At 41.3% G+C, this 27,805-nt stretch overlaps 1 protein-coding gene across 4 annotated transcripts in view; it reads left to right on the forward strand.

Moving 5' to 3' along the window:
* LOC137273911 (calcium uptake protein 3, mitochondrial-like) overlaps window positions 1–27,805 on the forward strand; it is a 92,795-nt gene that overhangs the window by 46,888 nt on the left and 18,102 nt on the right. For 2 of the 4 annotated variants that reach the window (XM_067806812.1, XM_067806813.1), the window contains exons 5-6: window positions 4,177–4,209; window positions 22,537–22,619. In XM_067806812.1, the coding sequence (XP_067662913.1) occupies window positions 4,177–4,209; window positions 22,537–22,619 (116 nt within the window). The remainder of the gene's footprint in view (window positions 1–4,176; window positions 4,210–22,536; window positions 22,620–27,805) is intronic. The other 2 variants (XM_067806814.1, XM_067806815.1) reach the window with 1 other exon arrangement.

Here is a 27,805-nt window from a genome sequence, read left to right on the forward strand (position 1 = left end):
AGGTCTGGTGCATCTTTTTTGGTGGATGAGTTTCACTAACACAGCTTGCTGTGCCTCCATCATCACTGACAGTAGTGTGGTCATATCAGCTTCATCATGGGTAGGATTTGATGTAAGTGTTGAAAGATGGCTGATGAATCTAATGCCCTTCAGTACTTGACCATGACAATCCTGACCATGAGGGATGTTAGGAACTCAGTGTTGGTCAAGTAGAAAATTGGATAATTATTGGAGTTATTTCTTGCAATAATTGTCTCTTTGCTGATGGAGAGACATTGATGATCCAGTTACAAGAGACATAGTTACAGTGCATCATGAAATACAGCAGTGAAATACAGTCCCTTGGGAATATGGAATCACAGCTCAAATCTTGGCTATGCAAGGTGTATCAAACAGTCCATATGGTTTATGACAATCAATATAAACTGTGAAAGCAAAGAGTTGTTGCCCAGGCCTATACAAATATATCAAAGGTAGAAGAACATTTGTTTCATGTTTTCACCAAGGTGAGGTTGTGTGCCCTGGTGTGATGTCTGGTTTGCTTCTAAGCAGCTGGTGTACATGTGAAGCTGACACTGTATGCCTCAGTCATTCAGTATGTTGACGTCATGTCGAATAAACACGATGTTGAAATAATGTTGCATGTTCAGTTGCTTGTGAGTGAGTTTGGTTTTACGCCGCTTTTAGCAATATTCCAGCGATATCATGATGGGGGACACCAGAAAATGGGCCTCACACATTGTACCCATGTGGGGAATTGAACCCGGGTCTTTGGCATGACGAGGGAACGCTTTAACCACTAGGCTACCCCACCGCCCCTTCAATTGCTTTTGACATCTGCTACAAGCTGATCTGCACATCACAAAATGCATCTGTAAAATTTGGTGTTAACTTTCTATGAGGGATGTGGATATCTATTAACACTAGATGTTGTAATCACTCTTTGTCAGTCCTGTGAGGGATGGCTTTTGACGTCTGCTTCAGGATGAACAACACATTGTCTCTGTTCCTCACTGCCATTGACAGAGGTTAGGATGTATTCCATGCACTCCATTGCTTGTCGTAAATGGCGACTGCATATGTTCCAAAGCGCCTAATGTGCGACTGCTTCTCTAAGGTAGACAATGTGTGATGTCTGTTCTAAGGTGTTTAAGAGTGACGTCTGCTCCCAGGGAAGAAATATGTAATGTTCGTTGCAAGGTAGTGCGTTTGCGACATGTCCTTCAGGGTAGCAATTAGCAGTGATTCCTTCAAGGTAGTGAATGTAATCTGTCTTCTCCAAGGTAGTTAATTTGTGACGTCTGCTCCACTGTAGTGAAGGTAGTTTTAGACACATCCGTTATAGCCTTCTTCCAGATGTTTGGTGGTCACCCAAATCTTCCCTCCAGACTGACAGTGTCATATTGCAGCAGACCTTGGTGAGAGGAGAAGTGCCCCAGACGGGTTGCATCTGAAAAGCGACTTTCAAAAATATTGATACAGACAGTTGTTGGATGATGGTGGTGTGTAAACATCCCTTACTGACATACATTCATGTGATATTTCCTGTGATCAGCAATTTACCTCATCACCAATGTGTGGTGGCAAGAGAGGCCTGCATCAGCATCACCAGCTTTAGGACAATTGGAACAAGATGCTCAGGGAGGGGTCAGGCTGTTGTTGATGCAACCTGGGTTTCATTGCCACCAAGTGTTCCTCCAGTGCTGGAGCTGACCCAGTCACAATAAATATAGTTGTGGCCCTGTTCCCAGGTACCTGGTGCCACCCTGGACTACCTTGGCGGCTGCCCCAGGTCACACACCAACAACAGGGACAGCAGCAGCAACAACAGGACCTTCAGGGCAGTTAGTGTTCAGGAGGTTTCTATGAGTAAAGGCAGCCATCACAGATGACATAAGCATCAACTTACAGTGTGCAGAATGCACTCGGTCACTATTGCAGTACATCTGTTTGTGTTTGAAAACTGTTTGGCATATTTCATATTCAAAATGGCTCGTCTTGGTATTTCCAAGGTAAAATAGCTCTCCTGCAGGCTTTGTTGGCCATATGAAGCCTCCAAATTGGTTTGGTGATTAGGCTTTTGATCAGTGATGTGGCTTATCTTCATAACCTGATGGCATGGATCTGTGCTTATGAATTTGATCACTGGATTGCCTGGTCCAGACTTGATCCTTCAGTGAAAAAAAAATTACATTCCTGAAATCCTGAATGAGTTTGTATGGAAGTACATAGTTGTGACAGACAGATCAGAGACCAAATATCTGTGATATATGTTTGAGTACAAATGGCAACCAAATGTCTTTTGTCTGGTAATAAATGGTAATAAATTGTATCCTTCTGTTTGATCTTGACATCCTTGAGATCACATTTCCAAGTTACGCACATCCAGATGTCTCAAGGACAGTTGTCTGTGACTGTCTGGAGCAGTGGTGAAAAGGACAGACTATGAAAGTAACATTTGGTGTGTAACAAGGTGGTGATATTTGCAGAGAAAGCGTATCTCGTGAAACACTTGTGTTCCAAGTGGAACCCTTGCACCTGAAGTAGTAGCTGCCTCCCATTCATTGCTTAACTCTCATGCTGCATGATCACCTCTGTAGCAGTACGATGCAGCAGGATTGTCATCACCACATCGAAACCGTGATGACTGATGAGGGAGTGCTCCTCCTTGTGGAAAAGGTCATGCAGCTTAGAATTATGAGGAGAGCAGTTCAAGCGGTTCACTCAGTGACCTTGTATATCTGCCAGTGAAACTCTAGTTTTTCCGATAATAAATTCTTGGTAGGAAGTGTGTACTACTGCCTCTGTGAACATCTGTATTTATGTTACTGGTCGTATCTCAACAGTAGAGAGAGGTCTCCCTTTGTCACACTGCAGTACTTTGTCTTTCACGGTTACGTTCCCTTCAGGCCTGCTGAATATTTCCTATTCAAGATGACTGATACCTGTCTATGGTCTTCAGTATACTAGTGGCAGGGGTTACGTAAAGGCAACTTGGTAAAGGGCTTAACAATTTACAGTGCAGAGTTGTATCCCTTACCTGTGCCAGGATGCTCTAGTCATAATTGTGAATCATTTCTAAAACCCTATTATCACTTTGTCTTTCAAAACCAGTTCCTTGTTTGAATTATGCAGACCTACAACACTCTGGACTTTCCTTGAACTTGAAACTAACTTTTAAATCTGTAGTACAACATCAAACCCTTGCTTCTCACTCACTCTATTTCAGACATTGTAACCATATACTATGTGGCATGACCATCTGTTTGTAAGGAAGCACCAGGAAAAATGTAAATGGTTGTCCATAAGTGAATATCTAAAAGTGTGCCTTTTTATGACCATTGTCATTGTATATGAAGCCTTACCGAGACTGGTCATCTATATCCCTGACAGTCTTGGAGTGATGTTGCTGCATACACCCACTGTGTTGTTTTGTTATGTCTAGTTACCTCTGATGCACAGTCAAAAGACAGGTTTCCTGCTGTCTCCTTTATAGCACTGCACAGCAAAACTATAGGGCTTGTACCTTGAGTGGAGATCGGGCTTATACACAAACATGACGAAATATTTTAACCCTCTTTAGTGTTGTCTACAGGGGAGGCTATCTGGAGCTGAGACGGGGGTTGTACACAGACATATGGAGATATGGTAACCCTCCATATTTTAGTGTAGGGGTTAGGCTATCTGGACCTGAGACCAGGCTTATACACAGACACATGGAGATATTGTAACCCTCCATATTGAAGTCTAGGGGTTAGGCTATCTGGAGCTGAGACCAAGCTTATACACAGACATTGAAACATGTTACGCTTCCTACTGCGGCATACAAAGCATGATATCTTTAGTGGAGACTGGGCTTATACACAGACATTTAGAATTATGCTAACCATCATACACAGACTGTTCAAATGTTGAATACTTTGCATGAAACTCACAGTAAGAAATCCATCATGATACTGGTACAGGCATGTGCTAGTTTGACAATAATCTCATGTAGCTCATTGTCCTATTTTGTTTGTCATGAGATCCTCATGTAATCAAGTAGACACTTGGTAGTATGGAACGAGCTAATTATTTGAAGGGTTGTCTCAACACGAGCATGGATACACAATGCTATATGTTCTCTCTCTGCAGTAGATGTTGTAGTCTTTATCTAAACTGTCTATTTGCATTTAGGTGGCAAGGTTGTATCCTCTACAGTCAGCAAGGGTATGTAAGCTAGTGCTGCCTGCAACACTGGCACTAGTGTAACTGCTGTCTTGTGCTCTCTGCTCACACTGCTCAGGGTTGAATCTGTTGGTTTGCTGTAGCCCAAGCTATACATTTATGAGGTGGAATTTATAGAAACAAATATTAGAAATGTTCTAGTTGATTCACAGTTTATCAGTTGCATTCAAGTAAATAAACAGAGAATTTTGCACTATTTCAATAATATGATATAAATTATTGTATAGATTCTTAAGGAAATATTATGATAGCATTTTCTTAAGAAAATATTGTGATAGCAGTTTCTTAATTAAATATTGTGATAGTGTTTTCTTATGGAAATGTTTGGTAGTATAATAACATATATAAAGGAAATATTGTGATAGCGTTTTTTTAAGGAAATATTATGATAGCATTTTCTTAAGGAAATATTGTGATTGTATTTTCTAACAAGTTGCATCACTTTGGCATGCCAGAAACCTTTGATTATTGGTTTGAATCCTGGTTTGCCCCGATCATGTTTGAAGATTTATCAGAACAGTATACCTGCTTGTAGGTTCCCCGATTGGTGGATTCCAGCATCTCTTTGGGTTTTTATCCCAAATAATACATTTTAAAGCAATGTCGAACTACTTTCTCTGATGGTAAAGTTTAAAAGTGTAAAAAATGTAAAAAAGTTCTGTTATGTATTGTCAAGGAAATTATTAAGAAGAAAAAGGGTGCCCTGCATTGTAAAGTGCCCGTTTTGAATTATTTCGTTTTGTTAACAAGTTATTACAAAGTTTCCAAGAGGATACTTTTATAAACTTTGGTATTTAATTTTTAAGATTATTATACATTCAAATGACTGATTAATTCTGTCCTCTCAGAGCATGTAGTTCATCATTGCGGCTATCAATGCAAGCCAACAGTATTTGGTCCCTTTCGATCTGTGCGTCATTGTCATGTGTAATTGTTCTGGACAGCTATGATGTGATTACAGTTTTGTTCTTTCCTATTTCTGCCTTTTGTTGTTAAAAAAACTATGTTCAAATGCCTTTTCTGTTGCTTGTGTTGTTATTATGCACTCTCCAACCTTACATCATTGCCTTGCAGGTTATATTAACATCTTTGCTGAGAAATAACATGTAGTTTTACATGTTTGGTGGCCTTCAGACAAATAGTGCAGTCATTCAGTTGTACTTTTGAATAACATCTAATCCCCACACCATACAATGCAAACTGATCCTCCTGACTATTGAAACCCTCTACTCACTAAATGGTGTGAAGTTGGTGTTGTTCCTGTTAAGGCACTGATCCCTCCATGTTGCTGGTAGCCGTGACCCAAATGTTGTCCCTGCACTCCCTTGTGATTCCAAGTTAATTGATATAGTGGGCTGAGAGCCCTGCCTCTGTGACACCTCTCCTGCATGGACAGATGCATCTACTGCCAGACTCTTTTACCCCACTCCAGTGACATATATGGAAGTCATGTTGCCAATTCCTTTGAATCTAGAACCTTTATCATTTTTTAACCTGTGTTTTGGTTGTTGTACATTATATACTTTTAGGATCTTCCAACAGATATTTATCTTCACTGAAAAGCATCTAACAGTCTTGAGGGAGACAGTATTCTCCAGCCAACACCATGTCTAAAACCATATAGGTCTCCATCAAGCCCCACTAGCCATGTGTGAAAGAGCACACATCAAATCTGACTTAGTTCCCCAGCTAGGGCCTCCAAACCCATTTCTGGTGTCCCCTGCTGTAATATTGCTAGTGTTGCTAAAAGTGGCATAAAACTAAACTCACTCACTAGTCCCTTCTGTGTGATATAGCACACACAAATCCAGTTTAATTTGCCATCTAGTCCCTTCTGTGTGTGACCCATGAAGATCCGGGGTAGAATAGGTCTTCAGCAACCGATGCTTGCCACAAGAGGCGACTATGCTTGTCGTTAAAGGTGACAAACTAGGTCAGGTGGTCAGACTCGCTGGCTCGGTTGACACGTCATTGGTTCCCTATCGGGCAGATCGATGCTTATGCTCTTGACCACTGGATTGTCTGGTCTAGACTCAATTATTTACAGACCACCGCCGTATAGCTGGAATATTGCTGAATGCGGTGTAAATCTAAACTCACCAAATCACTCTAGCCATGTGTGATATCAGACACACTGTCATATAGCCTTGACATACGGAGATAAACAATATACTCTGGTAGAGACAATGTATATACACTTGTGCCTAATAGCCTCTCTCTGTCTGCAGTCTCACTATTAATACACACAAACTGTAGAAGGATAGACATTTGCTCACAATAATTTACACCAGTAACGTACACACAGGAGGGTCAGGTTGGGCCTTTCCCAGCTGCCTAGTTTCGTCTTTTTTAAGCAGTTGGTTAGTCTGTGATCTCTCTGAGACATAAACTGCCTGGCATTAGACTGTACACGCTCCATAGTGTCTGTCTATCATCTGGTTACGATGTAGGTCTAGAGCCTTCTCTGTCCACGCTTTCAGCATAGTACAGCATAGAATTTCTTTTCAAGCTGCTGTGTTCGATGTATCAGTTATAAGTGAACTTGTTAATCACTGCACAGAACAATGTTGCAGCTAGATAGGAGCAGCCTGTAAATAATCAAGTCTTGTCCAGACAATGGCTACATCAATCTGTGCTATAATTTATACTGTAAAGTCATTATAACCTGTACCAACCAAGTCAGCAAAACAGCCCCACTGATACTCTGTGTTGCCTTTTACGAGGGTCATGGGTGGCTGAAAATCAATTCTTACGTGGATCTTCTTGGGAAAATTAGTTGAAGCAAGAAGTTGTGCAATCTGTTTTGCTGCCTCATAAACAACTCGCAACAGTCTTCATGTGTCATGTATGTGATACTGTTAGTCAAGGGTTCATTATTGTAACAACACATCTATGATAAATTCTCTAGCGCTGATTTGCTAAACTTCTTTTAATGTGTGGATTTTATTGAAGTGAAAATGTTTTATGTTGATAAGCAAGATAACAAATTTCAAGCTTGAATATCGTAATTCTGTGAGCCTGTTCAGAAGTACTTGTGTGATTTGCATTTGTGGCTACGGAACAGGTCTGTATCATGGATAGCACTTTTTCTCCTTGTATGAAAGGTTGGGCTCGATACAACAACTACATACGACCTTTCAGGTCCATTTCTGATGTCCTTCGAGGTTATATAGCTGGAATCTGAAAGTTGCATAAAATTATTCTTTTTGACTCATTTAGGATTTCCATCAGTAATTTAGATTGGTGGTAATGATGGCTCTTGAGTATGGATAGTATCATTTTGATATGCTCTGGAATGCCCAAAACACGTGTCAGATCCACAAAGTCAATGAAGATGACATGTGGGAGGGATGATTTGGTTGTGACCTTGGAGTGTCTGATCTTATTCTCAAACACTTTCAAGTGTTGAGCTTCCCAACTTTGTCATAAATCCCCAATTTTGTGAGTGTGTGGTTTTACAACACTTTTACTAGTAATACAGCAGCAGCATGGCAAGGGACACTAGAAATGGCATGAGCGAACCTTTAACCATTGGACAACCCCTCTGCCAATTACCCATCTGCTGGTTTCGGAACAGTTTTCTCCGTATCAACATCGAAAGTCAGTAGCACGTGAAATAAATGCACGTGCAGGATGTGATGAGCGTTAGCGTATACTAATCCTACTCGTTCTTGATGTTTCATTTTATGTGCATACCCTCTTGTAATACAAACCAATAACAGTGATTTGAAGCAATGGTCATTTGTTGAAAAACTTTTACTTTAAGTGGAATAAGATTCTGAGATTTAAATGTTCAGTCGGTACGTTAAACTTATGAGGATTACCAATCTTAGTTTCACTTCGTTTGATTTACTTTTTTGTTTAAAGTGAAATTCATTGGTATGTTTTCACTGCAAACTGATAAAGATTTCAATGAGAAATTACATGTAGCAGCCAGCAGAATCCCAAGAGGATTAGTCTGCCTTCCGAAAACAATGGTGCATGGAATCATGGAAACGGACTGGCGCTCCACAAGAATCAAGAAGTCTTATGGCAGCCAATACCTAGCGGGATCCAATCGCCATTGGATGTGGATGAGTTTAAATTTATAGAAAGAACCTCCATGAAACTAAGCCCTAATTGAAGCGATTCACTGACAACAATTGAAGTGAATGGGTTTTGTTCTGCCTATATATGAGTGTCTCCCAGCTTGATCCTCTGTGCATGGGGGCAGTGTTACCTGCATGTCTGGCGATTAGGATCTCTGTACACGGTTGTAGTCATTTGTAAATTTAGGTACTATTTTATCAAGTTTAGGCTTATCTTGACTTCATATGTGGCATTAAAGTTCAAAGAAAAGATGATGTTTCAACCATTGAAGAAGTCTGCCATTAAGAACTTCCCGTTGATAGGCCATTTGATTGCATCCATAATGAAGTAACTGCCTGGATCGGCACTGTTGACCGCCATGCATATCTTTGATAATTTGATAATTTGTCGTTTTATGGTTTTATTGTCACTGTTTATACTGTAAATTGAATTGTCCAACATGTGACCTTGATAAGGAAACCGATTCTAGAAATGTACACAAATTCTAAATTTGATACCAGAAATAATTATTTGTTGGGATGGCAGCTGATGAAACTGAGTTTGTTTATAGAAGTGTTCCTGTGGATGTCTAGCTGACCTGTCAGATATCCCTATCAATAGTGGTGGTCTGTGATATCAAAGGACTTTCCTTGAACACCAAGTCATCAGCTGTCTGCTGGTTCAGTCACTATAATTACTTTCAAAAAGATAAGAACTTGTTTTGGAAGTATGACCTAATCAAATGTAATGTTGCTATTAGATTTGAAACGAGATGGTTTTAATGTGATACCAACTTGATGCTCTCAGGATAAGGTTTATGAAACAGAGCTGGGCTGGCGAAAGCCACTGTATGTGAAGGCAGGAAATAAAATGAAAGATGCTCAAGCTAAACATGTCATGAATTTGCATGAGATAAATAGGAATACGTAAACTATTTAGAAATGACATTTATTTCGGTATACAAATTTGAGGATAAGATGAATAAACACACACTGAAGGAACTTCAAATCTAATTTAACTGACTTCAGAATAAGCAGAGGTGCATGGTAATACCAGTGTACATTAAATTGAAATACCAAAGAACATATTTTGGGGTTTTTTTTCAAAGTAATCTTTGTCCTGATTGATCCTGAATAGATGTGTGTTGCACAACATACTACCAACTGCTATGAAGGGACAGTTCAGGAGTTTGATAATATATGCAATAATATACATCTCAAAAAGAAGTGTAAATAATATACATATCAAAAAGAAGTGTAAATACAATAGATCTAAAAAAGAAGTGTAAATAATATACATCTCAAAAAGAAGTGTAAATAATATACATCTCAAAAAGAGGTTTAAATAATGTATATCTCAAAAAAGGAACATGAGGGGCAGATACCTATACAGGTATATGGGGCAGTGGGATAGCCTAGTGGTTTAAGTATTTGCTCGCCGGGAACCTGGGTTCAGTTCTCCTCATGGGTACAGTACAAAGGGTGAATCCCATTTCCTGTGTCCTCTGTTATGGCATTACTGGAATAGTGTTAAAAGGGAGATAAAACTTAATTCACTCTCACTCATATAGTGATTTGAAAGCATTATGTGTTTGTTTTGAGTAGTGTATATGGACAACTAGAGTTTTCCAAATTTCCGTCAGGAGGTTTTTCACAGACAACTGTTTAATCCGGCCAAAACAGTAAGTACATAATGTTTTTACCATGATTGCTTCATGATTCCCACTTACACAGCTTTGGTGAATAAATAGTTTTCTTGAGTTAGCTATTAGTAGGCACCATAGACTCAGATGCCTCCACTTTGATGTGACTGGAGCTAGTTGCCTCTTTTATCTCTCTCAGTGCAGTGTGAGAGGTGCTCATATACAAAATGTACTAATGATTTCATAGATGAGTGTAAGGATGTGTCTGGACGCTGAGTAACAGGCCATGTGAATAACATATTAAGTAAGTTTAGATTTTAGTGAGCGAGTTTGGTTTTGTGACTTTTTTTTAGCAATATTCCTGCAATATCATGGCGGGGGACTTCACTTACTGTATCCATGTTGGGAATAGAACCTGTGTCTTCAGGCTGACAAGTGAATGCTTTAACAACTTGGCTACCCCACCACCTTCAACTTCAGCTGCTGTGTTGTTGATAGAATATCTTGATTTTGAAACTGGTTGTGTTGGTATGAAGGTTTTTGAAGATTTCATTTTTTTTTGTGGTAATTTTGATTTTATTTCTGAATCCCTGTTACAGTCAAAACTTGGCAGTCGTGGAACTGCTTAGTCAGAAGTTATGCAGCAGTCTAATGGGAGACAGGTGGAGCCTTTACGAAAGAAGAAACCATTCACTCACCATTCACACAAACACAGAATTAGTTTTAATTGTCAAACAAATTAATTAATAATATGCTTAATTCAGTTGAATATCCCTTGATACAAGAGCCATTTAGTATATGATTCGGTGTTACAGATTTGTCAAAGAAAATGCATTTTTCAATATTGTATCTTAATCTCAGCTCACTTCCGAACTTAACTTAAATATTTATTATTTGTTTTTGACCCGGAACATCTTGTGTATAACTCTACCTGAATGTGTGACTTGATGCTTGTACTATATATGCTCTGGAGCCTGGGTCAAGTCAAGTGTATCACAAGTATTGCCAGTATATAGGTTAGAACTGTGGTGATGGTATCCTTGCTATCTCTACAGACCTGCTATTTGGCAGTCATGTTGACATTGTCATTAGGAGCAAGCTCCTGTGTTTTATTAAATGAAGTTTGAGTATCTGTGTTTTCCTTCTAAACATATTTGCAGTGATACTGGATGGGGGTGCTGACTTGGACTGGCCTTGAAGCATGGCAGATGGTTCATCTGAAGCATCTGAAGCACTTGAGGGAGGTTATTTGTAGTGGCATCTGATAGTGACATTATGCTGTAAGATGTTTTATTCCAGTCTCAGAATGATGCGCTCATCACCCAGCTGTTGTATTCATATCTGGCATAAGTAATGTTCATAGGCGTGAAGATGTCACTGCTTGAAGTCAAAGTCAAGGCTAAGATTTAATTTCTGATGCTTTGATGCTCATCTTAAGGTGGTCTGGTTGTTTGATATCTCTGTTCATCATGTTTTGGTAGGCAATGGTTGTCTGGTGTCTGATGTTCATGTTTTGGTGGGCAATGGTTGTCTTGTGTCTCTGTCCATCATGTTTTGGTGGGCAGTGGTTGTCTGGTGTCTGATGTCCATCATGTTTTTGTGGGAAATGGTTGTCTGGTGTCTCAGTACATGTTTTGGTGGGCAATGGTTGTCTTGTGTCTCTGTCCATCATGTTTTGGTGGGCAATGGTTGTCTGGTGTCTGATGTCCATCATGTTTTTGTGGGAAATGGTTGTCTGGTGTCTGATGTTCATCATGTTTTTGTGGGCAATGGTTGTCTGGTGTCTGATGTCCATCATGTTTTTGTGGGAAATGGTTGTCTGGTGTCTGATGTTCATCATGTTTTGGTGGGCAATGGTTGTCTGATGTCTGATGTCCATCATGTTTTTGTGGGAAATGGTTGTCTGGTGTCTGATGTTCATGTTTTGGTGGGCAATGGTTGTCTGATGTCTGATGTTCATCATGTTTTTGTGGGCAATGGTTGTCGTGTGTCTCAGTACATGTTTTGGTGGACAATGGTTGTCTTATGTCAGATGTTCATCATGTTTTTGTGGGAAATGGTTGTCTGGTGTCTGATCTTCATCATGTTATAATGGGCTGAGGTTGTTGCCTGGTGTCTCCGATGTTCATCATGTTTGGCAGGCTAAGGTTGTTGCCTGGTGTCTGAGATGTTCATCATGTTTGGCAGGCTGAGGTTGTTGCCTGGTGTCTGTGATGTTCATGATGTTTGGCAGGCTAAGGTTGTTGCCTGGTGTCGGAGATGTTCATGATGTTTGGCAGGCTAAGGTTGTTGCCTGGTGTCTGTGATGTTCATGATGTTTGGCAGGCTGAGGTTGTTGCCTGGTGCCTGTGATGTTCATGATGTTTGGCAGGCTAAGGTTGTTGCCTGGTGTCTGTGATGTTCATGATGTTTGGCAGGCTAAGGTTGTTGCCTGGTGTCTGTGATGTTCATGATGTTTGGCAGGCTAAGGTTGTTGCCTGGTGTCTGTGATGTTCATGATGTTTGGCAGGCTAAGGTTGTTGCCTGGTGTCTGTGATGTTCATGATGTTTGGTAGGCTATGGTTGTTGTGTAGTGTGTGATGTTGATCGTGTTAAGATGGGCTGAGATTGTTGTATGGTGTCTGATGTTCATCATGTTTGGTGGGCTAAGGTAGCTTCAGTCTACAGACCTGGCTATGTTATCAGGACATATGAGGCAGGGAGGAATGTATCTATGACTCACAGCATTCAGTATGTGGAAATCAGACTGGTGACATTAGAGTGCATCGCAAATGATGAATTCAGACAGGGAGGCCTGCAGCTGTGATAAGCATTGATAGCGAGAACTGTGATGCGTTTCACATCACTAACATGTGTCAGCTGATTCAAGAGAACGTCTCGAGTACTGCCGCCTCCACAGCAGAATGCAGGTGTATTTGTGAATGAAGATGAACTGTACTAAAGTTGGTGTCAGACTGTTCATTAATACATACAGTGGAAGTTGAACAGAAACCTTCAACAAAAGTTTTCTGATGTCAACCACCTTTGTGGTATTGTGGATGGAGCTTCTGACCAGAACGTAAACTGTATCATATCGAACGACATTAAAAGATGATGCTTTTTTAACCCTGCCTGGCGGCATAGTGAGTGAGTGAAAGAGTATGGTTTTATGCTGCTTTTAGCAGTATTCCAACAATATCACCAGGGGACACCCAAAATGGGCTTCACACACAGTACCCATCAGGGTAATCGAACCTGGGTCTTTGGCATTAAAATCGGACATCTTAAACATTAGGCTACCCAACTGCAGCTCCTGTTGACAGAGAAACAGACTGACAAAGGGGTGAGGTGACATTTTAAACATGTCAGGCCCTGCTAGGGCTGTTGGATGAGTAGAAGCTCTACCATAGTTGAATCACTCAAGACTGCCTGAGGTTGGGGCAAGCCCAGTGGGGTGAAGTTATAACCCTGTTAAATTGTCAAGTCAGCACATTTGAAAGTTTTGATAGGTCTGTAAAGATAAAAACCATCTTGTTTATGATAGTTCCATAGTAACATAATGAATTGGTGGAATAGGGAATACAAATGAGAATGTACATAGAGTGAAAGATGTTGATATAAAGCCATGAGTACCTCTGGGGGGTGAGGAGGGTTGGGAGATGTGTCCTCAGTGATGACCTCGAGAGTCCTCTCATTGTCCAGACCTACACTCTACAGATGGTCTGGCTTGACCTCACCCCCACAACTTCAGGGTGGTCAGATCAGGAAAAAGGATAACTCCCATATCATTAGGGTGGCTTGAATAATAGAAGGGTAATCACATGCCACCCCAAGGTTAATCAGAGGAGAAGAGACAAATTTACCAACCCCTTGTTGGTCTGGAAGTGAGATGGTCTGGCAGGACAAGGGCCCTGAGAACCACTTCACAACACCATCTGTTTGTCAGCAGAATGTGAAGATGAAGAACTGTTAACGTACTGGTTTAACTCACCATCACTACCTTGTACTGGTCACAAGGACAGAGGTGACTTCACACCCACCTCGACCAATTCAGTGTGCCTTAACATGAGTGTGTGTGACAGGGTTAGAATGTGAAATCAACCCCACCTGAGCCAACTCTGGGTAGTGCAACTTGGATAGAGCTTCACACATCCCACAGCTCCGGCGTGTCTGACAGGGTTATAACTTCACCCCACTGGGCTTGCCCCCCACCTCAGCCAGTCTTGAATGATTCAACTATGGTAGAGCTTCTACTCACCCAACAGCCCTGGCAGGGCCTGACAGGTTTAAAACGTCACCTCACCCCTAATTCAGGGTGTATTGACAAGGGTAGAGTTTGGCCTCATCCCTGCCACCTCAGTATCAGCTGACAAAGCAGAGTATCAACTCACCCTGACCACCCCAGGGTGGTCCAACATGGACACGGAAAAGTGGACATATGGGAGGGTCAAGATGTCCGCTGGAATCCACAGTTGGCCAGAATTTTCACAACAATTAGTACTTGTTTAATTGAAGCTATTGTTCCGCCGACACCTGTCTTTCGCCCTGACTGCCTGAGTCGGGTAGCATTTCCCCTCTCCTTTACAGAATCAGTTTGTGCAAATTGTTGGAACAGAGGAGCGTGTCCCGGACGAGAACCTCCTCTCGGGACAGATGGTCCCAGGAGGGGAACTGATGAAGCAACAAAAATTGCTTGTCGTCATTGTTGTTCCAGTTTAATCCCTTTGTCTGCCCACGAACAAATGGTGTATCCCCGTGCCCTCCTGACTCGAGGTCACACAGACACGCCATGGTTATGTGCTCATCTTCTTCTTATGAAAGGTTTTAATTTTCGATTTAGGGACAATCTAAACAAATAACAAGGGATGGCAACTGATGCCTCGCTTCATTTAATTTGCTTCGGGTGTCCATAACAATAGGGGCGGCCTGCTTTTTGCCAGCTACAATTTGGACTTGCATAACCTTCTTGATGAGGGGGGTAAAGAAATTCAGGGCTGTGGGGTATTGTTTGGGTAGAAAGGACAAGCTGTCTATCAGGTACTGACTGGCCTCTGAAGGTCAAGGGTCACCAGGGTTAGGCTATGTTTGCATAATCACAAATTGACCATGTAATGAGGCTAATAGATTCATGGATGCACTTAAATTTGACAAGAATTAAATTGGAATGGTTTTGGATAAAGTGTAATGCTCTGTAGATTTACTCATGTTTTACCAGCTTTTCAATGTGAGGAAAGAGTTTTGGGGCTTTTTCATCATGAGGAGGAACACAATGTTTTGCAGTAAATCCTTACTCCTTCATCTTTCAACTGATGAAGGAGTAAGGACATACCCTGATACATGTCTCTTTAATAAAGAAATACACCCCATAAAACTCTTCCTTGTGTGTAGAACTTGTAAATGCCATTTAAAGACCTTATCAGCTTGGTAATTTATGGATTTGCAGAAATCCATTTGATGGGCACATGGTTTTATTATTTTTTATGTAAAATTGATCGCTGTGAAATGATGTCCGATGCTTAGTAATGACAATGATAATAATCATTTTAGGAACAATAATCCATGCCTTAATCATGCTATATTGTTACCCCAGTCAGTGGGTCAGCATACCCCTATTATAGTTCCCAGCTCCCTGGGGAATATGCAGCCAGTACTGTGTCAAAAGTCACATCCTGCCGGGTACTCCTGAGCCAGAAATAAACTGCCAAAATTGACTAACCCAGTATATAAAGATAAAATGGGACATTAAACACACAACCCCACTGTGGTAGACTCTCATTGTATCCCAGTTGCACAGATCAGTTCTCATGACTGACTTCAGCACTGAGTGTTTGATGGGCAATAGACCATGTAACAGACCTTTATAGGACGTATGATAATAGACATTAATTATGTAAGAGCTTTTCTTGAGGTGGAAACATTTTCACCTTCATCTTGTGACAGTTACCGCAGCACGTGATGAATTAAAAAACAGTGCACAAAGTATCCTCAGTGTTTAGAATGAAATTAACAATTGGGTTGTTTTTACCTTTTCATTGTAATCATTTTCTAAATATAGATTATGTGCCTGCCTTCACAATTTTACTCAGTGATAAAAATAAGACCAATCCTGAAATTGAAAAGCAGTTTGTCTAAAATATGAAAAATGTGTGAAAATAGATAACATATTCATGCTTACCAAGATACTGCATAGTTCTGACCTGTACGGGATGTGTCCAGGCAAGGTATGGCCTAGACGTGTGAAATAATTGCCGAAAGTCAAATTCAAGAACTTGCTAAGGTCTATATTTAGCCGGGATTCCCACCTTGCATCAGACCCCAATATACTCCCCAGCAGGTGAGAATGTCCATCGATGACCTACCTGGGAAGTGCTAAATAAACACTACCACACATGGATATGTTACCAAGTGTTCTAAGGTCCTTGTGAGAGATCATTTTATATCAGTATTTTTTTTTTATTTGTAAGTTTACCCCGATTTGACTTATATGGCGTATATTTTTATTGATTCAACTGAAAGTGATATAGATCCTGGGCTTATTTAATATGTTAAAGGAACTGATATGTGCTGTCAACAAGGTGGCTGTGCTATAAGTGCTGTACCTACCAAGCCGACACTGTTGTATCAATTTATTACCTACCGTGAATGAAACGCACCGTGAATCAAATCACAGATGAAACCCATTGATGGTAAATGTCAGCGTATTTTATATTACTTTTATATTGAATGCGGAGTAGTGAAGCCATTTCATTCAAGGTGTTGCAACACAGTCTATTCTCAGGCAGATAAGGGGGTACTAAATGCTTAGTTGACATGACTTGATGTAGCCTGCCTTCCCTGTTGCATGTGTGCCAGATTTAGTTGGCTGGGACGATCCCATTTTATTGCCCTCCTACCTGTCTCATTCACAAGCAGGTAAAAAGCCAGCTGCCTGTCATTCATACATTTCCTAGAATCCTATATGAAGTGAGGACAATACTGTAAATGTAGGCTGGTAGACTTGGACCCGTTTCACGATTCACTCATAACACTAAGGTCATCGTAACTACCACCCTTAAGATTTGACTTTCAAGTGTTGTAGCATTACAAGTGTGTTGAGGGCACTGTTCCTGCGAACATCATTAGAACTGAGAAAAAATTCGTATCTGTAGGTACTTTTGTGTTGGGCAGTATGTTTTCGTGTCAAAATTCCTGTAAAGGAATGTTTTTAGCATTCATGCTTTATCAAAGGCTAGGATTTAAGATGAGTGTGGCACATTACTTTTTCAGGGTTGCCCTATGCATTAATTTCTGTGAGTCTAGATATAAATTCGTGAGTCATGGTTTTATTGTCAAATTACTGTCGACCGTATATGTTGCAATACTATACTGACAGTTGTATTTTAAAAATATGTTTCATAACTTTAAGCTTCAATGATATGTATGTCATGTGTTTTTGAGTTTGAGAAGTTACTGTAGAAATTATAACATTGTGGATTTACTAAAGTGTAGTACTAGTTGTGAGAGATATATAAGATATATCAGGTAATACGCCAAAGCTATCCTATTATGATTATTTTCCTGTAAATATGTAATGTCAAAGCTTCTAGTAACAGCTGGAGGTTATAGAACAATAGTGTAGCCCATAGTACAACATGCTTTAAAACAAGAAGGGCAAACTGGAGGTTCTGGAACAGTGTAGCTCACCCTACACCATCCTTAGAATGTGGAGGGCCTAAATGGAGGTTCTGGAACAGTGTAGCTCATACTACACCATCCTTAAGATGAGGAGGGCCTAAATGGAGGTTCTGGGACAGTGTAGCTCACACTACACCATCCTTAGAACGAGGAGGGCCTAAATGGAGGTTCTGGAACAGTGTAGCTCACGCTACGCCATGCTTAAGACAAAAAAAGTCCAAAAGATTTTAGGAGAGTACATGCAATAGATAATCAGTCAGCAATTTCAAAAGTAAGAACACCTGAGGTTTGAAAACACTGAAAAACCTTTCCCAAAATACATCAGTATTTTCACAAGTGTCCCTGTGCTGTGGATGGGATATTTAGGCCACTTATAACACTTTCCATTTCAAAGATTGTGATTAACAATAGCAAGATCTGAATAGGTAATTTTCTATGTCAAACATGGGCTGAATATAGTTTGCCAGCCTGCACATTGCCACTAACTAGTGTTGTCTGGAGGTGTTATTCAGCTCCCAGTATCAGTTGTAGTCTAACCTATATCTGCATACAGAGAGTCAATAGTACACCCAGTACACAGGGTAGGTATTCAGGGACCAGCAGTGGGACAGCCTGACAGACATATGTAGTTGGTATTCACAACACTTGTACAATAATAGCTTTGTAGAAATGGTATTGAAAGAAAATATGATATTTTTGATAGCTTTGGGAAGTCCTCAGATCCATTCTTTACAAATTTGTGTTTCGCATTGTAGCTGAATTCATTTATGGTAATCAATTTTTTTGCATCTTTGAAACCAAGGAGGTGACACATTTTGCTTGCCTGCACAATAATGTTACATTTTTGACATCCAAAAAAACCAAATAATCACGAAGAAGAAATATCTGATGCAGCTGGGTGTGATGGGGAGCTTAGTGGTAAAGGAGTTGTCTGATCTTACTCTAGACAGATGTTCAATTCCCTGTATGGGTACAGAGCATGAAACCCATTTCCGGTGTCCACTACCAGATATTGCTGGAATATTGTTAAAAGTGGTGTAAAACCAAACTCACTCACTCACTCATGCTGATGCTGTCACAGGACACCTAGCCAATCATATGTTTCCACTGAGGTATGACAGGAAATGTTTCGATAGTCTCGTGATAAATCTTTACCCTCTTCAAATAGTAGTCAAAGAGGTCATGTTCTTAAAGCATTAAAGTGTTTTATTCCCAAACTAGGTCCAGAGTGTCCTTCGGCCTAATGTTGCTGTGATGACATTTAGCTATCTTCATCCTTCTCAGATTCAAATACTAGAACTGGAAAGCAAATGGACAGGAGACCTCCCTTTCCTACACGGATCTGTTGGATTTTACTGAAGCAAGTTTAATGACAAAAAAATAGCCCAAAGAAGTTAAGTTCCCTTTGTGTATATCCTCACTAAGATGTATGAAACGACACAATGCCATTTAGAAAGTGGTGCAATGCTATTCTTACGTTTGGCATTACACCTGCTCAGCAGTAGCGAGTGGGTTAGATTGCTCACTTTGTGTACTAGTGATTAGGTGCCTGACTCTGAGAGTGTAGGTTTGAATCCTGCATGGGACTCGACCCCAAAAGAACAACAGTCCATATTTTGCTGAGAAAGTGTAATCCTACATTGCAAAACTGATCCTGATGATAACAAAGGGCCCCCAAGGAATATCTATTCCTGGAAACTCATCCTGTTAAGGCCTGCTCCATGGAAGGATGCATAATATTAATTATAACATGGAATGTAATCTATATATACTGATGGTGTTCTGCATCAGGCTTACTTGTTGACAGTCTATTGGCACCGTGTAATGGTATCATGCTGTCGGGAAGCTTTAATCTCAGGATAGTTAGAAATCAAAATGTTTCTCAGATTACGCCAGAACATGGGAGCCATTTGTGGGAAATTAGATTTGAAAGAGGAATGTAGTGATGAAGAAGATGTCCCAACTTCTCTTAGATGATACAAGGTGTATTGATTGTCCCAGGCTCCCAAGCCATCATGGTATCTGATGCGAGGAGCCTAGTCTAAACACTCATCAGCAGCCAATTAAATGATGAAAAACCTTATCTTTATTGGTGGGAATGTGCATGAGTACGTAGGGATAGTTTGGCCCCACACACATATATCTCGTGTATGTATCTGTGGTATTCAGCTGGCAGTGTGGTTATGTCCTTGTTTTGACAGTCACATTATTACCTGGGTGGTGGCTTAGCCTACTGTTTGAAGCATTTGCTGAAGACCTGGGTTCGATTCCCCTCATGGGTATAATGTGTGAGGGCCATTTCTGGTGTCACAGCCTTGCTATTGCTAGAGTATTGCTAAAAGAAGCATAAAAGCATACTAACTCACGTTATCACCAAGTTGTCTAGCAATGGGAATTTGTATTTCATAGAGGTTATTAAGATTCTTGTGTATTGACACTCAGATATCAGTATGTATTGACAGTAACTCTAAAAGTCCAGGCACAAACTGGTCTTCAGGAGCCAGTGCTTGTTCCAAGAGGTAACATGCAGGATTGGGTGGTCAGACTTGGTGACTTGATTAACACATGTCAGACTTTCACAGTTGTTCATGCTGTTGATCATTGGATTGTCTTAGTCGATTATTTACAGACTGCTGCTATATTGTTAGAATTTAAACAAAACACTTAGTTGTTAACCAGAAGCTATTGCGATTTGAATCTATTTCAGTTAAGACTTCCCGGTCTAGCAAAATTCTTTTTAGTGGAGGAAACTCATCTGGTAAATTTATGTACTTGAATAACATCACAAAAGTGCAAAGACAATGATGCTTACTGCCATGTTGGGCCAGTAGAACTCCAAAGTGCTTGTCTGAGACTGCCTCAGTCTCACCAGTATGATATCTGGTATTGTCAGTTTTCAGCCTGATCTGAATGCTTCAACATAGGAATAGGCTAATTCCACCATTTGAATGTTTGGATTTGCTGCCAACAGTAGGCTTGACGTCTTGATAAAAAGCATCATTTCAATAAACACTACTCTATGGGGAGCAAGAAATATCTCACATCATCTTGTCTAGGAATGTTTACTTCTGGAGAATATTCTCTTTTAGATTTGTGAATGTGATGAGGATCTTATCCTTGCCGTGCAACATTATAGCAGACAACTTATTGTTATCTGCCACATTCAATGTTAATTGTTCTGTTATGCAATATATATGTGGATTCTGTAAATTTGTGTGATGTCAGTTGCTGTTTCTGAGGTAATAAATGGCCATAGAATACAGATAAATTGCTTGATTGCAAACACAAAAAATGAGCGTTGGATCAACAAGACCTCCGGTTATTATTTATGTTCTTATATCACACACAAGCACTGAACAACTTGCCAGCATCAAATGCCTTTGATAAGATGAACATGAGGTACCAGTTGGTGGTTATGGGTCAGAGTAAGTTCCCAGTACGCTGTGGGGACAGGCCATGTGAGGACCCTATGCTTGTCTTCCTGTGGGGACAGGCCAATCCAGTACATCAAGCTTTTCTTTCTGTGAGGAAAGGCCATCACTGTACCTCAAGCTTGTCTTCCTGTGGTGACAGGCCATGTGAGTACCTCATACTTGTCTTCCTGTGGGGACAGGCCATGTGAGTACCTCATGCTTGTCTTCCTGTGGGGACAGGCCATGTGAGTACCTCATACTTGTCTTCCTGTGGGGACAGGCCATGTGAGTACCTCATACTTGTCTTCCTGTGGGGACAGGCCATGTGAGTACCTCATACTTGTCTTCCTGTGGGGACAGGCCATGTGAGTACCTCATACTTGTCTTCCTGTGGGGACAGGCCATGTGAGTACCTCATGCTTGTCTTCCTGTGGGGACAGGCCATGTGAGTACCTCATACTTGTCTTCCTGTGGGGACAGGCCATGTGAGTACCTCATACTTGTCTTCCTGTGGGGACAGGCCATGTGAGTACACCAAGGTTGTCTTCCTGTGGTGACTGGCCATGTGAGTACCTCATGCTTGTCTTCCTGTGGGGACAGGCCATGTGAGTACCTCATACTTGTCTTCCTGTGGGGACAGGCCATGTGAGTACCTCATGCTTGTCTTCCTGTGGTGACAGGCCATGTGAGTACCTCATACTTGTCTTCCTGTGGGGACAGGCCATGTGAGTACCTCATGCTTGTCTTCCTGTGGGGACAGACCATGTGAGTACCTCATACTTGTCTTCCTTTGGGGACAGGCCATGTGAGTACCTCATACTTGTCTTCCTGTGGGGACAGACCATGTGAGTACCTCATGCTTGTCTTCCTGTGGTGACAGGCCATGTGAGTACCTCATGCTTGTCTTCCTTTGGGGACAGGCCATGTGAGTACCTCATGCTTGTCTTCCTGTGGGGACAGGCCATGTGAGTACACCAAGCTTGTCTTCCTGTGGGGACAGGCCATGTGAGTACACCAAGCTTGTCTTCCTGTGGGGACAGGCCATGTGAGTACACCAAGCTTGTCTTTCTGTGGGGACAGACCATGTGAGTACCTCATACTTGTCTTCCTGTGGGGACAGACTATGTGAGTACCTCATACTTGTCTTTCTGTGGGGACAGGCCATGTGAGTACACCAAGGTTGTCTTACTGTGGGGACAGGCGATGTGAGCACCTCACACGTCTTCCTGTGGGATACATGAGTCTCTCTTTCGGAATTTAGATCAGAATAGGTCTCCAACCAAAGTGTTGTCTCTGGTGTTCAGAATGGAATAAATTCTTGAAAAAACACCTTCCTTGCAGTAAATGAGCATTGATTGGTTACAATACATATCCTGATTGAGTTTCTTCTTGTAATGCACTACACAAGCTATCAATTACTTGTTTTCCTGGCACCATGCAATCTGTCCTGATGTCAATGTAAATATTATGATGAATACTGTGCTGATGGATTGTATTTAGGTGTCCTATAATGAGTCATGCTTTACCTTTCAGAACCCAGATCTGGTTTTCGTATCGCCTTCAACATGTTTGACACTGATGGTAACCAAATAGTTGACAAGAAGGAGTTTCTGGTGGTAAGTACAAGATGTGGAGGTCACCTGACTGCAGATTGTCATCTCGGGGTACACCTGAGTCATCAGCTCAGGATGGGGGTTGTTGGGAGGAGCTGAATTGTCATATCAAGGTACAGCTTGATCCACAAGTTGATGATGATGATGATGATGATGTAGATTTGTGGTGTTTGGAGGTGGTAAATGGTCATCTTGGAGTACACCTGGATCCAGTAGTCAGTGGTGATGATGATATGGACGAGGGTTGTTGGGAGGTGGTAAATGGTCATCTTGGAGTACACCTGGATCCAGTAGTCAGTGGTGATGATGATATGGATGAGGGTTGTTGGGAGGTGGTAAATGGTCATTATGGAGTACACCTGGATCCAGTAGTCAGTGGTGATGATGATATGGATGAGGGTTGTTGGGAGGTGGTAAATGGTCATCATGGAGTACACCTGGATCCAGTAGTCAGTGGTGATGATGATATGGATGAGGGTTGTTGGGAGGTGGTAAATGGTCATCATGGAGTACACCTGGATCCAGTAGTCAGTGGTGATGATGATATGGATGAGGGTTGTTGGGAGGTGGTAAATGGTCATCTTGGAGTACACCTGGATCCACTAGTTAATGATGATGTAGATCAGGGGTGTTGGGCGGTGGTGATGGTCATGTCAGGGTTTCATGGTAATCACATGGGTCGCATAGATCCACAAATCGGAGATTGGCCCACAAATCGGTGATTGGGATCATTGAGGTGTTCTTGTTTGTACACTTGAATCCATAAGATGTGGATGGTGGTCTTTGGGATGTACTTGTTTGTAGACTTGGATCCACAAGTCGGGGGTGAGGGTCTTTGGGATGTGCTTGTTTGTACTCTTGGATCTACAAATCGCGGATGGGGGTCTTTAGGATGTGCTAAGTCGTTTGTACAGTTGGATCCAAAAGTCGGGGATGGGGGTCTTTGGGATTTGCTTGTTTGTGTCCTTAGATCCACAAGTTGAGGATAGGTTTGTTGGGATGAACTTGCAGGTAAACATGGATCCCCAAGTAAGGGACAGGTCATCTCATTGTGCACCTGGATCAACATGGCCAGGGATTTGGTTTGTTGGCAGGTGCTTGGTGGTCATCTAAGTTGACAGCATGATATGAATGTAAGGAGGGGCTTTGTAGGGAGATACTTGCTAGTCATCAGAATTAACACCTAGATTATGAAGGTTGAGAACTTGAGGATATACTTGTAATATCCTCATGTATCCTTCTACAAGTCAGGGAAATGGCATAGCTTCTTTTGGCTTAGGATGTATGTCACATCTGTATTTTAAATACTTTTGTGTCTAATGGATGTTTGGGGCATTATATAGGTTTTGTATGTCGATATTATATAGCTTTCATATGATAAGGCTTTTGTGTCATTTCATAGGTTTTGTATATTGAAGACATTCCATAGACTGTGTTTGATAAGGAGGTTTGCCTTGTTCTGTTCATCAAGTGGAAAATTCATTTTGATTATGTTATGGTATGAGAAATATGATAATCATCCTGGGACCTGTAGAGAGCCTAAGTAGTTTGCTTTGTCCTAGTTCATGGTACTGGGATTGACTGTTATCTGAACCTGTTCCATGTGATGAGTAGAACAAAATTGATCATTCAATAAACAAGTATGTTACCAGTTCATGCATTAAGGCAGGGGTGGGAACAATTGAACTGTTTAGTACAGCAACCCCCTTGCCTCATTCTAATGGAGTGTGTAGGTTTTCATGGTCTTATGTTGATAACTACACAGATCTGAGTTTGAGACACGGTGCCAATAGTCGAGACACACCTGGAGTTCATAATTGAATTGTCCATGCATTAAAGAGATTGACAGTGAATGAGTTTAGTTTCCGCCCCAGTCAACAAAATATTCCAGCTATATGATAATGGCCTATATATATTTGTCTCAGACAAGATTGAGATCAACATCATGAGCATTGTTCTAGACTAAAAAGGATATGATGACATATATCAACCAAGTCACCAAGTGTGAACAACCAATTCCATGTCACTTCTTAAGACAAGCATGAGTTACTGAACATCAGTTCTAACCAAGATCTTCACAGGTCAGCTCATTAATAACTAGAAATTATGAAATCTGTTAGTCAAGTTTTTAGTGAGAAAAGCACTGTCAGTTTTTCAGTATTTTCATTTAATATGGAACTCCTTCCACTCAAGGATCAGACCCGTTGGGATATTATAAGTTATCACATCCTGTCGAGGGAAATACGGGGTTTTATCAGTCCCGAGTAACTGGGACTGATAAAACCCCGTATTTCCCGAGACACGATGTGATAACGTATTTATCTAGCTGAGTGTTTTCACTAAATCAAAACAAAACAACATGCATCGAATCGACTTGCTGCCATGTTGACACCAGCTGATCGTTTGACCTCAATGCACCGCACATTACTAAAGGCTTGTCGATGCACGCTTTTCTCACTTCTCGCGTCGTCACGGAGGCGTAGCGGGAGGATAAGACTTTCGCAGCGGGAGTATAAAAGTCGTATACTTATACTTTGAATACACTAGCATTGTCAGAGTACACAGGGGTGGTGGGGTAGCCTGAAGCGTTCAATTGTCAAGCTGATGACCCGGGTTTGATTCCCTATATGGGTAATATGTTAAGTCCAGTTCTGGTGTCGCCTGCTGTGATACTGCTTGAATATTGATAAAAATGGTGTAAACTAAACTCCTCACTCCCCAAGAGTAAAAAAGCCATAACTGTGTTTTACTGGACTTTGGACTGGTATGTTGCCATGCAAGTGTATTATAGATTTCTTGAATCCAGTGTTGAAAATGTTTGCATGGTCAATAGAACTTTGTCGAATAGGTTTGACAGTAGCGCTGAGACAATTACATCCCAACATTCGTAACCCTGAAAGAAATGTTCTGTCATGGGTACTCAGCACGTTATTACAGACCCTTCCATGGACTGACTCCGGAATAGATACATCCTAAGCACAATGTTGTATTACTTGCAGAATTTGAACATTCCAGCAGTTTTTGACAAATGAGCCGTCCGTTTAATGACCACACTCAAAGACCTTGAGTCACAATATCCCCCCTATGAGGTCCATGGCAATGTATACTGCCTAGAATTAGCGAGGGTGAAAAAAACACTGCTTTGTTTGGTACTCAATTGTCACAGGTATTTGTGACTGAGACCCCCAGGTGTATCTGTGTGGGGTATGACGGAAATTATCTCTGCTAAGTTGTTGTGTTTTTGATGTTAATCTGCATAAACGCAACTGTAAGAGGTTGATGAAGAGATAGCACTCAGAGTGGGAATTTCTTCTCTTCCGGTTTAAAAGAATTTTCAGAATCTTGCACTTAGGAAGGATGTGTGTTGTTCCCTGTTGAAAAACTGGTGAAGTTTGGGGGAGATTTGTGGTTAAAGGGAGGTAACTCTGATAGGTTTGTTGGCAGGAAATTTTCCTTTTTTGAGGACATAATGATATTTCATAGCCCTGACTCTTTATATGACATGTGATAGGTTATGAATAGTTTGGTTTGGTATATTCATGTATGTATCTTGCGGTATGTTCTATTAACATTGCTACTCAAACAAAATAGCTTCTGATGACAGTGGTGGACAAACTGTATTGATAATATATTGGATATTGTAAGAAACGACAGAAAATTTCACTCACCTTTCTCTCTGAAGCATAACCATATGCTAGCCAAAGTCAATCAGGTCATGTATCTAAGTTTTCTGGCATGCAGCTTTACTTTGGAAGGTTGGAAACAAGTACACTGACGCAATAACAGACAACAGTTAATATGTACGGAATGACATGGGTAACCTTGTGGGTTTAGAAGTGGATGGGTTGGAGGCCAAAATTCTGGCCTGGTGGGAAAACACAATTTTTGGTGCAGTTCTTTTTACTTCCTGAAATTGTTGTGTAAATAAGGGGAGGATAATGTTGGGCTTGCACCAGAATACCTGGACATCCTGCTTAAGAATGTCTGGACATCCTGCACCAGAATACCTGGACATCCTGCTTAAGAATGTCTGGATATCCTGCACCAGAATACCTGGACATCCTGCTTAAGAATGTCTGGATATCCTGCACCAGAATACCTGGACATCCTGCTTAAGAATGTCTGGATATCCTGCACCAGAATACCTGGACATCCTGCTTAAGAATGTCTGGATATCCTGCACCAGAATACCTGGACACCCTGCTTAAGAATGTCTGGACATCCTGCACCAGAATACCTGGACACCCTGCTTAAGAATGTCTGGACATCCTGCACCAGAATACCTGGACATCCTGCTTAAGAATGTCTGGATATCCTGCACCAGAATACCTGGACATCCTGCTTAAGAATGTCTGGATATCCTGCACCAGAATACCTGGACATCCTGCTTAAGAATGTCTGGATATCCTGCACCAGAATACCTGGACATCCTGCTTAAGAATGTCTGGACATCCTGCACCAGAATACCTGGACATCCTGCTTAAGAATGTCTGGATATCCTGCACCAGAATACCTGGACATCCTGCTTAAGAATGTCTGGATATCCTGCACCAGAATACCTGGACATCCTGCTTAAGAATGTCTGGATATCCTGCACCAGAATACCTGGACACCCTGCTTAAGAATGTCTGGATATCCTGCACCAGAATACCTGGACACCCTGCTTACGAATATCCAGACACCCTGCACCAGAATACCTGGACACCCTGCTTAAGAATATCCAGACACCCTGCACCAGAATACCTGGACACCCTGCTTAAGAATATCCAGACACTCTGCACCAGAATACCTGGACACCCTGCTTAAGAATATCCAGACACCTTGCTCCAGAATACCTGGACACCCTGCTTAAGAATATCCAGACACCCTGCACCAGAATACCTGGACACCCTGCTTAAGAATGTCTGGACATCCTGCACCAGAATACCTGGACACCCTGCTTAAGAATATCCAGACACCCTGCAACAGAATACCTGGACACCTTGCTTAAGAATATCCAGACACCTTGCTCCAGAATACCTGGACACCCTGCTTAAGAATGTCTGGACATCCTGCACCAGAATACCTGGACACCCTGCTTAAGAATATCCAGACACTCTGCACCAGAATACCTGGACACCCTGCTTAAGAATATCCAGACACTCTGCACCGGAATACCTGGACATCCTGCACCAGAGTATCAGGACACC

This window comes from Haliotis asinina, chromosome 2 (assembly GCF_037392515.1).
Source record: "Haliotis asinina isolate JCU_RB_2024 chromosome 2, JCU_Hal_asi_v2, whole genome shotgun sequence".
NCBI lineage: Eukaryota > Metazoa > Mollusca > Gastropoda > Lepetellida > Haliotidae > Haliotis > Haliotis asinina.